A 14119-nucleotide genomic window follows, 5' to 3' on the forward strand; every position below is an offset into this window, starting at 1 on the left:
GCGGCGCGGACAGCGGCCTCAAGAACTGTCACAACGACACGCCGCTCATGGTGGCGCGCAGCCGCCGGGTAAGTATGCGCGTAGGCGGGGGTGGGGGGGGGGCTTGGGGAGCTCTGTCCGTGTATGTGTGTGCAGGGGTGCAGGCGTGCGCGTGTGCGTGTGCGCCAGTGTGGGTAGGGAAGCGGGTGAGCCCGTGAGTGTGTGGGTGTGAGGTCTAGACAGGAGGGGAGACTGAGGCGCAATCAAAGGAAGCGACGTGCCCACCTTTACAGACTGAGAAACAGGCCATGCTCACTGGCAGACCCCAAGAGCAAGGGAGTGGCCTGGAGGTGACTTCGCATCTGCCCGCAGGTCGTCGACATCCTGAGGGGGAAGGCCACGCGGCCTGCTCCTGCATCACAGCCAGAGCCCTCCCCTGACAGGAGTGTCACCACCTCCCCTGAAAGCAGCAGCCGCCTCAGCTCCAATGGTGAGAAGCCGGCTCGCAGCCGGAACCTCCCCCGCCCCTCCCCCATCAGAACCCCGAGTTGGGACCCCCACCCTCCTCTCTGATCTGGTCTCTTACTACTGTCCTCACCCCTCCTGTCTCTCTTCTTTCCACAGGTCTTCTCTCTGCATCGCCATCCTCCTCGCCCTCCCAGTCTCCCCCCAAGGATCCTCCTGGATTCCCCATGGCTCCCCCCAGTTTTTTCCTTCCTCCTTCATCTCCACCTACCTTCCTCCCGAGTTGGGACCCCCACCCTCCTCTCTGATCTGGTCTCTTACTACTGTCCTCACCCCTCCTGTCTCTCTTCTTTCCACAGGTCTTCTCTCTGCATCGCCATCCTCCTCGCCCTCCCAGTCTCCCCCCAAGGATCCTCCTGGATTCCCCATGGCTCCCCCCAGTTTTTTCCTTCCTCCTTCATCTCCACCTACCTTCCTGCCCTTTGCCGGGGTCCTCCGAGCCCCTGGTCGGCCGGTGCCCCCCTCCCCAGCTTCAGGAGGCAGCTGAGAGGGATGGGGGGGCAGATCTTGGACTCATGAGGAGGGACCTCCCTGCCTGTGGGGTCAACCCTCCTGGAAACTGTGAAGATCTCACTCTGCCCCCCCCCCAATCTTCAGAATCAGGATTTGCACAGAGCATATGCATCCTCTCTTCTCAGAACAGATATTCCCCCATCTCGTCCCCCTGGCCAGAAGTCTTGCCCCTATTATTCTCAGGCACCAGTCTCCTGCCTGGACCTCCACCCAAACGTTCACTTCCCTCTCCTCTTCCCGAGCTGGTGGAACCAGGGAACAACCGCTCCCCTCTGCCCAGATCCATGACGAGGGAGAGATGGGCTCTAGCAGGACACTGATAATGATGTAAATTATTAGGCATTTTGGTTGGATTTCTTTTGTAATAAACTATTTTTGTACCATATCCCTGACTTGACTGGGCCTCTTTCGTGAGGAGATCTGGAGAAAGTGTGTTTGCGTGTGTGCACACCCGTACGCCATAGCCAGTTGACTCTGTGAGTGACCCGGTGGGACTCAGACTGACGGTGACATGTGTGGGTGGCTCAGGGCCTCCCAGTGTGTTTGAATGTTCTGCCATTGTCACTGTGCCATTGTTTCCGGGGATGATGTGGTGTGGGACAGCTTTCCTTTTCCATAGTGACCCGGGTATGTGTGCGTGTGGGTGTGTGTTTCCGAGGAGTGCCACAGCTGACCATTGTGTGACTCCAGTTGTCTCTGGGTCTCTCCGTGTGTGACATTTGTGAGTGTTCCTAACATTGAGACCTCCAGTCATCGCGTGATGTTTCTATGTGACTGCCTCGCATGCTGCGTCACATTTTACTCTGTGGCTCCAGGTCCCACTGACGTAAAATGTCTATGTCTTGACTCTGTGGACGTATCTTTTGTGTATCAATCAGGTTTGCGTTCATTTCTTGTTGCCGCTGTAACAAAGCACCATGAATTCTGTGGCTTAAAGCAACATAAATGTATTCTCTTACACTTCCGGAAGTCAGAAGTCCAAAATCAGTTTCACCGGGCCAAAGTCAAGGTGTCGGCAGGACTGGCTCCTTCTGGGACCTTGAGGGGAGAATCTGTTCCCCTGCATTTTCCGGCTTCCAGAGGCTGCCTGGAAGCCTCGTGGCCCCTTCCTCGTGGCCCAAGCCTCGTGGCCCCTTCCTCGTACCGCTCCAACCTCTGGCCTCCATCAGTACATCCCCTCCTCCGATCCCCCGCCTCCCTCTTAGGAGGACCCTGTGATCACCCGGGACCCACCCAGGTATTCCGTCTCAAGATCCTCAACTTCGTCACATCTGTAAAGTCCCTTTTGCCATATAAAGTGCCATCGCAGATTCGAGAGGCTTATTCAGGCTTCGATCAGAGAATCAACATTACGAGGAGGTTGGTATATGGATAAGAGGTTTGTTACAGGTTGACTTTCAGGAAGGGAAGATGGATGTGCACTGGGAAGAGCAAGGACAAGCTGGAACCCCCGAGGTAGGACTGGAACCCAGGTCAGTCCCCGCTGCCCCCCAGCCTTGAAGGAAGAAGCCGACGACCTTGGTCCCATTGTATTGGTCTTCATGAGTGGCTGTGTGTCCCTGTGTTTCTGAGTGATGGGGAGTGTTGTTATTTCAGCCTGGGGGCCTCCCTGGGCCCCGGGCATTTGTCTGTCTTGGCGATTATGAGAATTTCTACTGCCACGAGTCCATCACGTGTTGGATCTGTGGGGCTGACAGCCTGAACGGCTTCCTGCGACGCACTGTTGGGCTCCAGGAATGGCTGGGAATGTACACACACATGCATGCACACCCATGCGCACCCACTTCCAGGGCAGTTCTGACTGGGTGATGACCTGGCCCTCCTGACTTGGGTGGCCATATGTCTTTATGTGTGTCTATGACCACATGCCTGTGTTTCTGGCCCTGCCTCTGGGCTGTGGTATCCATCGAGCTGACTTGGAAGATATATTGGTTTCCTGTGGCTGATGCAACAAATGACCATGAACTTGGTGGCTTAAAACAGAAATCTATTCTCTCACAGTTCTGGAGGCCGGAAGTCCAAAATCAAAGTGTCAGCAGGGGAAGATGCTCCCTCACCTCTCCCAGCTTCTGGTGGCTCCAGCCGTTCTTGGGCTTGTGGCCGAAGCTCTCCGATCTCTGCCCCCATCTTCACATGGCTTCACCCTTGTGTGTCCATGTTTTCTCTTCCGTCTCTTGTAAGGACAATTGTCATTGGATTTAGGGCCCGAGTAATTCAGGATAATCCTATCTCAAGGTCCTTACCTTAATTACATCTGCAAAGACCCCTTTTCCAAATAAGGTCACCATCACAGGTTCCGGGGACATATATTTTGGGGGGCACCATTTGACCCACTGCAGGGGGTGACCGTTGGGCCCTGCAAGCAGCTGTGTGTGAGAACTTCCCGTGTGCTTATCCCACCACACGTATAAGGTCATGTGCAATGACCTTGAGCTCTGGGAGGGCAGCGCGGCGCCTTCTTCACTGCCACTGCCCTGCCCACAGCAGCCAGCACACTGCCTGGCATGGAACAGACCCTTGAGAAGTGACCGTAGAATGAGAGCCTTGATCCCTCCCCACTGTATTATGGCGTCCGAGATTCTCTGTGGCTGTGTCTGGTGCCTTGTCACACTGTGTGACCGGCTTGAGAATGTGAACAGAAAAGCAAATATTAGCAGCCACTTACTGATCATCATGGTGCCCATAGTCCAGATGAGGAAACCGAGGCTCAGGCAGAGGAAGCTGCCTGTCCAATCTCATGTCTGTTGCCTCTAAAACCCATGCTCATAATCGCTGGGCCTTCTTGCCTCGCAAGAAGGTTGCGTGTGGTTGTGTCTATTATTTTCAGTGTGTGCGTGCCAAGGTGCAAGCACGTGCACGTGTGTGCTACCAGAAAGGGTGTAAATAACAGATAGGTGTATCATTGAGAGCACAGGCCCTGGAATCAGCACTGAGTTCGAGTCCTGCCAGTTTCCTAGTGGTGTGACCTTGATCATATCATGTGACTTCACAGCCCTGAGCCTCAGTCTCCTCATCTATGAAAATGAGGGCATAATAATAGCATCTACCTTATAGGGTTGTTGTGAGGATTAAACCTGAATGAATTGTTCACAGTGCTCATAACAGGGCACCGTGCTAAGGATGAACTCGATACATGGGAATTGCCATTATCATCGGGGAATTGTTTTTGAGGACATAAAGGGGAAAAAAAAGTGAGATGATGGGACCTATTCTTTGTTCTGATGGAAAAATGTGTTAATGAGGGCCTAGTCTAGATGTGTGTGTGTGAGCTAGACTTTTTATCCTGCTGTCATAATAGAAACTTAAAAACATAGTGGCTTAAACGAGAGGAAAGTCTATTTTTCTTCCATGTAAAGGCCTAGTTAACACCCAGGCCTAAAATGGTAGCTTGAGAATGTCAAAGACCTGGGCTTCTGCTGCCCCCTTGCTCCGCTGCCCTCACCTCTCACTTTCCCTATGTTGTCCAAAGTGGCTGCTCCAGCTCCCGTCATCACATCCACGTTCCAACCATTGAGAAGAAGAAAAAAGAAAATTAATTATATGTCCCTTTAAAGCTACAACTCAGAAGTCATACACACCACATTCCATTGCCTAGGATCGTGGTCACTTTTATCATGTGGGAGGTTGGAAAATGTAATTTTATCTGGGCAGCACGCACCCAGCTAAAATTTTGAGGTTCTGTTACAAAAGGAAGTAGAGAGAATTCTTATTGAAGGACAAGAGTACACCTGTCACACCAGAGTTCTACTACCAAATGGCCATGTGACCCTTGGGCAAAGTGACTTCACTGCCCTGAGCCTCAGTTTCCTCCTCTGAAAATGGTTTTACTATCTACCTCTTAGTGTCAATGAATTGATGAGGATTTAAAAAGAGCGTAGGTTCCAAGTCCTTAGCACGGGGCCTGGCTATTGTCAGCCTGGAGTATGCGTTGGGGGTCTCTTTGTACCTGTGTGTCCAGGCTGTGGGGGATGTGCCGCTGTGTGTGTGAGAAACTAGCCCCGGGTACAAGAGCTGAACCCAACACTGACCTTGGTAAGTTACTTCTCTAAAATAATCTGGCTTCTCCACACATGGAAATCCCCTCTCAGCCTCCTGACCTTGGGACTGGGCGCACATCCTTCCACAGCCATCCCCCACGCCCTGGAGAAAGGCAGACTCCAAGGAGGGGGAGGGGGCCCACAGATAGGGTCTCCAGCACCCCAGCCCTCGTGGAATTAAACATCCATCTCTTAATTAATGTCACCAAGACTATTCTCTTCATCTGTGACAGCCCTAGCATTCTAAAGCCAGAAGTCATACTTTCAATGCTGTTCTCGGGGGCCCAGCCCCTGTTGCAAAGTTTCATTTGTTATCAGCTCCTCGGGTAAACCCAGACAGTCAGAGAATGCCTTTGCCAGGGGCATGTATGATATCTGCCCAATTGTAAATGTTGGCACTGTGCCAAAGAAATGATTTTAAGAGCATGAGAATTAAACAAGCTGCTGGTTAGGTGTTTGTAGACCCTCGTATAAGCCATTTTACAGAAAAAGAAACCGACATCCAGAAAGAGAAGAAACTAACCTGGTACATTTATGAATCCAGGATTCCATGATTCACCTTAACTAAGTGATAGAATTCACGCCAATAATAGGACAAGCAACATCGTGTGCCTTCTGATACAATGCACGGAGAAAGACGCGACATCACTTCTATAATATTCCGGCCACCAGAATGTAATCACAAGGAAATATCAGACAAACCCAAATCTCAGGGGACATCTTACAAAAGAACTGGCCTGTAACGTTCAAAAATGTCAACCTCATGAAACACAAGGAAAGGCCGAGCAATTGTACCAGACTGAAGGAAACTCAAAAGCCATGAGAACTATCAAATGCATGGTTGCTGGACTGGGAAAAAATGTTTTGCTGCAAAGGATAGTTTGGGGACCACTGGTGATTTTAATATAGACTGCACTGTTAGATACTAGTGTCGTATCACTGTTAGATGTCCTGCTTTTGATAAGTGTACTGTGACTATGTAAGAGAATTGTCCTCCTACGTGGAAATACACACGGAAGTATTAGGTGGCTGAGGAACGTTAATGTCTGACACTTACTCTCAAATGGCTGGGGAGAGAGGCAAGAGAGAAAGAGCCAATGATAAAGCAAACTGGAAACTTGTTAATAATTGCTGAATAATTGGCTAAGGGCATACAAGAAGCGTTTGTCTTATTTTTGCGACTTTTCCGTATGTTTAAATGATTTCAAAAAAGAAAAACAAGATTACAAATTAACGATTTAAAAGTCCATGGTTTTAAGGGTCTTTGTTTCTAGGAGTATCTAGTCTGTGCATGCATCTGTGGTCAGAGTTTGGGGAGTTGTGAGGGTGAATTTGCTGCTTCAGACACTGCCTTGGGGTGTGACCAGCGCCTTAGGGTGTGGTTAAGGTCTGGGGTGTGGCCAGGGACTTGGGGGGTGTGGCCAAAGTCTCACGTGGTTGAGATGAGGGGTAGGCCGTCCCCTGGGGTGTGGTCAGAACCTTGGGGCCTGGTCAGATTTCAGAGTCTAGGGTTATGATCTGAGAAGCTCCTCCCAAGGAGGAGGTAAACCTGTACTTAGAGCGCCCTCTTGAGGCTATTCTGGGGTCTGGCCCCCCATGTTTTTAAACCGCTGTATTGAGAGAGAATGCATATATCCAGCAGTTTAACCAGTCAAAGTGTATAATTCAATGATTTTAGTAAATTCAAAGAGTTATTTTAAGACATATCTTCACTCTCGGCCCCCTTCGATCTTAGGCAACCCCCAAAATACTTTCTGTCTCTCTAGATTTGCCTATTCTGGACATTTTATATAAATTGAATCATACATGCGGTCTTTTGTGACTGGCTTTTTTTTTTTTTTTAATGCCAGTTTATTTATTTTTTTATACTATATACACATAATTTTTTTTAATATTTTCTTTTTCTATTTTCCCCCTCCCCCCTTCCCCTCCCTTCTGGTATCCACTGGTCCATTGTCCATGTCTATAAGTCTCTGTTTGTTTGTCCTGTTTATTTGCTGCTTTTAGGTTTATATCCCACATATGTGATATCATGTGATTTTCAACCTTTTCTGTCTGGCTTATTTCGCTTAGTATGATTATCTCAAGGTCCATCCACGTTGTTACAAATGGCAGTATTTCATCTCTTCTTATGGCTGAGTAATATTCCATTGTATATATGTACCACAGCTTCTTTAGCCAATCATCTATCATAGGACACTTCGGTTGCTGTGACTGGCTTCTTTCACTTGGCATAACGTTTTTGAGGTTCATTCCTGTTGTAGCATGTTATCAGTACTTCATTCCTCCCAATGGCCGAATAACATTCCTTATATGGGTATACTGCATTTAATTTATCCATTTTTCAGTTGATGGATATTTAGGGGGTTTTTTTTCCCCACAAATCTTTGGGTGGATATACGTTTTTGATTCTCTGGGGTAGATACACAGGAAAGGCTGGGTCATGATGTTTAATCTCTTGAGGAACCTCCATCCTTGTTTTCCAAAGCAGCTGCCTCATTTTACACTCCTGCCAGCAATGTCTCAGGGTTCCAAATTGTCCCCCAGCCTCTCTTGTCTGTCTTTCTTGTTACAGCCATCGTGGTAACTGCGGAGTGGGATCCCACGGAGGTTTGCGTTTGCATTTCTCTGACTGATAATGATGTCGAGTATCTTTTCTCATCATCTACCACTTTTGTATCCACTATGCAACCATGTGAACTCTCAGCCATTTTAACATATTTGATCCAGATTTTTCAAATTAAGCATTAATGATTTTGTTTGAAGTCCCAGTGTAACCTTCTCAGAATTCATCCTTTTCCTACATTTAATGTTTACCATTACCACGCATATTTTCATATTAGCATCACATAGCTTTGTAGCCCCCAATAATACAGAGCACTGGTTTTGCAGGTTTTCAGACTTGGTGTAAATGACATTGTTCTTTCAAACTTGCTTCCCCAACCCCCTCATTCTATTAGTTTCCTAGAGTTTCTTTAACAAAGAACCATAAATGGAGTGACTTAGACAGCAGAAATGTATTCTCTCACAATTCTGGAGACTGGAAGTCCAAAATCAAGGTGTTGGCAGGGCTATGCTCTTTCTGAAGGCTTTAGGGGAGGGTCCTTGTTGGCCTCTTCCTGTGTCTGGCGTTTGCCAGCAATTCTTGGCATTCCTTGGCTTAGAAATGCATCACTACAATATCCACTTTCGTCATCACATGGCTTTCTCCCTGTAAGTGTACCTGTGTCTGTGTCCAAATTTCCAGTCGCACTGGATTTAGGATCCACCCTGATCCAGTATGACCTCATCTTAACTTGGTTACATCTGCAAAACCTCTATTTCTAAATAAGGTCACATTCACAGGTTCCTGAGAACATAAGGGGGTGGGAGGGACTCTATTCAACCCAGTACAACTCATTATGTTTTTATGATTCATGCTATTGGTATGTGTGTCTGATTCATTCATTTGAATTACTGTGTGGGAGTCCTTTGTGAGAGTATACCACAATTTATTCATCCATTCTCCTGGTGGCAGACACCTACCTTGTTTCCAGTTTTCTCTATTGCCCACGAGGCTGCAATTAACATCTTGGAACATGTCTCTTGGAGTTTTTTACGGTAATATTTTTCAACCTGCCGGACAAGATCCATTAGTGGGTTGCAAAATCAATTTAGTGGGTTGCAAACGATTTTCCCTTTAATAAAATGGAATTAAACAGAATAGAAGGTATTAGAACGCAGGCACATAGTCGGGGTAAGGATTACCCTCTAAAACCGTTTGGTTCGGGTGTATAATATCTCGACAGGAGCAAAAGTGTTCGCAAACCACAGCTCTGAAGGATGCAGAGGGCCATGGACTCGCCCTGTCACAGGTTTGATGGAACCAACGTAATTTGTTCTTTTACATTTCCATGGCCTCCTTGATGCTTGGCATAATCAAACGCTTGAATCTTTGCTAGGTTTTCATCCTATTTTCTGGAGGAGGAAACTGAGCAGACTCACAGAGGGCAGCAGACCACACCATTCTGACTGCCCAGACCCCTCTCTGCTTGGTCTGAGATGGAACCTCGAAGATGCCATAAGTTAAGGATTCTCGGGTTCTGAGAGATGGGGGGCGGGGACTGAGGAGGGGAGCGGGGTGTGATGGGAGATGCAGCTCTCATCCTTAACCCTCTCCCCTCCCTCCACTTCAAAGAGGTTTTGAAAATCAGGGAGAAAACGTAGTTTGACATACAGGGCCCGATCGAGAGAGTTTAATAAACGTCAGCTATTACTATTATTCTCTAGTTCGAAATTCACTAGATATGTACATACTTGTGATCAGAACTTGGCCCGGTCCCCTGGGGCGTGGCCTGGTCGTTCAGGAGAAGCGACCTAGGTGTCCTGGGGAGGAGGGACGGCCCTGCCCACAGCGCCCCCGGTGGCGGCCGGGCGCTCAGCCGGGACTGGGCACGTGCTACAGGTGACGCACCTTGGGTTGAAAACCACACCCCTCCAGCCTCGAACCCAACAGCCTAATTTCCCCGCAGGCCCCTGCCGTGGGGACCCAGGAATTATGTCACCGAATTCTTCCTCACTCGGACACCCTCTTCCCAACCCCTGCTCCCAGGGGGTCTGGTCGCGCTGTGTCTTCCGTCTCGGGGACGCATTATCTCCTGGACTTTTCCTCCTAGAAAGTTCAGCTGTCTGACCTTTAATTCCATTCAACGACCAAAGATCAAACCGTTCACAACAAGAGTGCTACGTCCCAGCCCCACCCCCATGCGGGGTTCGGATAGGACCCAGCCCTACCCCGCCCCCCGGCAAAATTCCCGGGTCTCCCCCAGCCTCTCCTCCACTTCGAGACGCAGCGCTCAGCCCCTCCCTCAGCCCCTAAAGGGACCCAGGCATCAACCCGCAATTCCCACCCGACGGGGGACCATCTCTTATCTCCACCCCCCGAAGCCATCCCATCTCGCTGTCCTTTGGGGATCAGACTTGCGAACCCCGTCTCTAGGGAACCCCCGGGCCGGAGCCCTAGGCCCCGCCCCCTTGGGAGACAGGTACCTGCCCTTCTCCCGGCCCCGCCCCCAACCTGACCTGGGCGGGGCCGCGCCTTTCTCGGCACCCGACCTTCCCAAGGCACTGGAGGCACCTATGGCTGCGGCTGCGGCCCCACGCGGGTGGCAGTGGGGAGAGGCCCGCGCCGTCGACCGGGCGGTGAGGCTGCTGCAGCGCCTGGAGGAGCAATGCGGGGACCCCCGGCTCACCTCGAGTCCCCCCTCTCTCCGCGACCTGCTGCCCCGCACCGCGCAGCTGCTGCGAGAGGTGGCGCAGGCCCGGCGTCGGGCCGGCAGAGACGGCCCGGAGGATCCCGGAGGTGCCAGGGACTTTCTCGTCATCTACCTGGCTAACCTGGTGGCCAAGAGCAGGCAGGTGGCGGCACTGCTGCCACCGCCGGGACGAAGGAGTGCCAGTGACGAGCTCTTCCGGGAGGGCTCCACACTCAGGTGAGCAGACGCACTGCCCCGAATCAGCATGGGATCACGAGGGAGGCTCAGGGCTTGCTCCCGGGCCCCTCCTCCCCCAGACCCAGGAGTCCGGGCCCCCCCAGGGCTTGCTCCCGGGCCCCTCCTCCCCAGACCCAGGAGTCCGGGCCCCCAGCCCCCCAGACCCAGGAGTCAGGGCTCCAAGAGAGGAAAGGACAGAAACCAGCTTTGGGGCACCACTGATCCCTAGTGCTGTGATCCAGGTGACCAGAACCCTCCTCTGTCCCCATGAAGAGATTCTAGACCATTTACTCCCACTGACCTCCTAGGAGACCCAAGAGTCCAAGCCCTCAGCCTCTCCCTCCCCCAGACCCAGGAGTCCAGGCCTCCAGCCCCTCCTCCCCCAGACTCAGGAGTCCGGGCCCCCAGTCCCCTTCTCCCCCAGCTCCTCCTTCCTCAAACCTAGGGGTCCAAGCCCCCAGCCCCTCCTTTCTCAGGACCCAGGAGTCAATACCCCAAACCATTCTCCATGAGGGAACCTGTACAACTGGGCCACCCAATTCTTTCCTTCCTTGGGCATCTATGCCCTCAGCACCCCCATATTCTCTCTTTCTTGGCCATCCCTCAGCCTGCTTCCCATTACCACACTCTCCTGGAGGCCTTGGACACACACCGGGAGATGGTGGGGTCCCCAGGGAGCTTCCTGCAGGAGGTGGAGGGATTGACATCCCATCACCGCCCCTGCATGGGAGACTCAAAGGCCCCTTCTGGTCGTTGGCACCTAAGGAACAGCTGGCTCAGGACCTAGGGCTTGTCCGCAGGACACCTGCTCTGGTTCTGACCCCCGGGGGAGGGGCTGCTGAGTGACACAGGCAGGTGAGGTTTGAGGTCTAGAACCTTGAACAAGGTCTGGACCACTGGGTCTCAACCCAGTCACCCCACACACCCCTTCTTTATAGCAAACGTTTCGTAGTGTCTCCTTAAATTTATCTTAAAATGGAATAAGTAATAACTTACTTATATATTTTTAATCACTATAATGCCCAAACTGTATTATAAGGGAGTGATGAAGGAATGTTCTTCATAGTAACATCATCTGTATTTTGAAGGGCAGCACCACGGCACAATCACAATTATTCAGCAAGGCAGAATTGATGAGTCAGACACTTGCATGTGTAGGAAGAGTCACTACGTTGCTAAATCAGTCTTCCCTTGACATAGAGGAGAGTCGCGTTTCTGTAAAATTCAGAATAAATTTTAAACGTGCAAAAAAATGCTTGTGGAAGACAGAATTGGGTTCTAGGCTCAGGTCATTATAAATGGATTTTGCGCTTAGGTGACTGTCCGGTGGGACGGTGGAAAGCTGCGTGGATGTGGGCAAATCTTGCTGGAGAGGACCGTCCCCCATGTCCTCGCCTCCCCCGATCACTATGACAAGTCAATGTCTAGACACTTCTCAGAAGGGTGATGGAACTCCTCTGAGAACCGCTGTTCTAGATTCAGTGGGTTCTAGAAGCCAGGAAGCTTAGGGGCTCCGTGAGGGTCTGAGTAGGCGTTCTAGGGCCGCTGGGGGCCTTGCACTGTTTGAAGGAGATTCTATGCCAGCACTTTCCACTCCAGCCTAATGCGAGCCGTTATGTAGTGTTTCGTTTTCTAGATGTATTACAAAAAGATTTTTTAAACAGGTGAAGTGGGTTTTGATAACATTTTTTTAACTCGTCACTATAGACAAAATATTATCATCTCAATTTATAACCAATATAAAGCAATGATTAATGAGATCATTCACTTTTTTTTTTTTTTTTCCTCCCACTAAGTTTTTGAAATCTCGTATTTCCTGTTTAGAGCATATCTCAGTTTGGACCAGCCACAGGTGGATAATGGCTCTGGGAAGGGGATTACTTAGAAGCTGTCAGGGGTGGCCCTATAGAAGGTATCAGGAACCTATACACCTGGTCCAAAGAGTCCCAGGGTCCAGCCACATCCTCAGAGCCCATCCCTACAGGCGACAGCTGGCCAAGCTGGCCCTGATCTTCAGCCACATGCTCACGGAGCTGAGCGCGCTCTTTCCCGGGGGAAAGTACTGTGGACACACATACCAGCTGACCAAGGCCCCGGCCCACGCCTTCTGGAGGAAGCACTGCGGAGCCCGGTAAGTGAGTACCTTGTCCCCGGGGCCCCTCGGCTGCTGGTGCCTCATCTGCCCTTGCCCAGGGACCCAGCCCCTCCTGACCCAGACCCAGGAGTCTGGGCCACCAGCCCCTCCTCCCCAGACCCAGGAGCCAAAGTCCCCAGCCCCTCCTCCCCCAGACCCAAGAGTCCGGGCCCCCAGCCCTTCCTCCCCAGACCTAGCTGCCTCCTTCCTAGAGTTCCTCCCATCCTGGACTCCCAGAGGCCTCACCTGCACCATCCCCCCTCTGACCAGGTGTGTGCTGCCCTGGGCTGAGTTTGAGTCTCTCCTGTGCACCTGCCACCCTGTGGAGCCAGGCTCCACGGCCCTGGCCTTGCGCTCCACCATCGACCTCACCTGCAGCGGCCACGTGTCCATCTTTGAGTTTGACATCTTCACCAGGCTTTTCCAGGTCAGGGAAGGCCAAGGCGGGGGCCCACGCTTGGGTCCTGAGGGAGGAGGGGGTTGGGGCCCTGACTCCTGGGTCAGAGGGAAGAGGGGCTGGGGGCTTGGACTCCTAGGTCTGGGGGAGGAGGGGCTGGAGGCCTCTGAGTAAGAGAGACCCCTGAGGCCCACAGTGGGTGTGAGCGAGGTGGCGGGGTTCTTGGACCCTGGGAAGCAGTGGGGGAGTGGCTGCTTCCTCAGCCCCTCCGTGACCCAAGCGTCACCCCACTCCAGCCATGGCCAACACTCCTCGAGAACTGGAAGCTCCTGGCAGTCAACCACCCGGGCTACATGGCCTTCCTCACGTACGACGAGGTCCGAGCACGTCTCCAGGCCTGCAGGGAAAAGCCAGGCAGGTGAGCGGCAGGCCTCGGGAGGCATTGGCCAGGGGTCAGGACTCTGGATCCAGCCTGGGGCGTGGCAGAAAGCAGATGTCCTTCCGAGAGAGGAAGGACTGAAGGGCTGAGTTACCCGGGCCCCCGGGCAGTAGAGGACTCAGAGGTAGGACGCTGAGTGCCCCGTGGCATCCTTCCTTTCCTCCTGGGACCTCCTGGACCTTCCCACAATCCAACAGCAAAAGACTCAACACCTGCTCTGGCAGAGGGCCTCAAGACCCTGCCCCAGGAAAAGGCCCGTTTCTGATAGGTCAGAGCCCATGCTCTACCATCTCCAAAATATTTTCAGTATGACCCCCCCACCACGACCTGTTGGGTAGGGTGCTGGGAACCAGATGCCTAAGTCCTGAAATTACTTCAAGCCAGGAGCTTTGAGCTGTTGGGTCCCCCCAGAAAGTTAAGTATTGAGGGGCTGAGCTCCCTGGAACACCAAGAAGTTAAGGAAATAGGAGGTCAGATTTGTGAGTCTTTGCAGGGCTGGGGTGTGGGACCCCCAAGACAGCGGGTATATTAGCCCTTTTCCAGTTACACTGTATACTGGCTTCACGGGAAAGAAAAACCGATGAATTATAGGAATAGTTGAAAAGACCAGGTTCGGGTGTCGGG

General features: G+C 51.7%; 2 protein-coding genes across 2 annotated transcripts in view; both read left to right on the plus strand.

Moving 5' to 3' along the window:
• Window positions 1–1402, plus strand: part of BCL3 (B cell CLL/lymphoma 3) — a 34393-nt gene extending 32991 nt beyond the window's left edge. Inside the window, exons 8-10 of the mRNA XM_006911786.2 lie at window positions 1–68; window positions 352–469; window positions 804–1402. The exon at window positions 1–68 is cut by the window's left edge and continues 11 nt beyond it. Of these exons, the coding sequence (XP_006911848.2) occupies window positions 1–68; window positions 352–469; window positions 804–991 (374 nt within the window). The 3' untranslated portion in view covers window positions 992–1402. The remainder of the gene's footprint in view (window positions 69–351; window positions 470–803) is intronic.
• Window positions 1403–8554: 7152 nt separating this feature from the next.
• Window positions 8555–14119, plus strand: part of CBLC (Cbl proto-oncogene C) — an 18100-nt gene continuing 12535 nt past the window's right edge. Inside the window, exons 1-6 of the mRNA XM_015589338.2 lie at window positions 8555–8654; window positions 8843–8908; window positions 8996–10525; window positions 12510–12656; window positions 12930–13086; window positions 13353–13474. Of these exons, the coding sequence (XP_015444824.2) occupies window positions 9798–10525; window positions 12510–12656; window positions 12930–13086; window positions 13353–13474 (1154 nt within the window). The 5' untranslated portion in view covers window positions 8555–8654; window positions 8843–8908; window positions 8996–9797. The remainder of the gene's footprint in view (window positions 8655–8842; window positions 8909–8995; window positions 10526–12509; window positions 12657–12929; window positions 13087–13352; window positions 13475–14119) is intronic.

The sequence above is a fragment of the Pteropus alecto genome, unplaced genomic scaffold (genome assembly GCF_000325575.1).
Source record: "Pteropus alecto unplaced genomic scaffold, ASM32557v1 scaffold194, whole genome shotgun sequence".
In the NCBI taxonomy this organism is placed as follows: domain Eukaryota; kingdom Metazoa; phylum Chordata; class Mammalia; order Chiroptera; family Pteropodidae; genus Pteropus; species Pteropus alecto.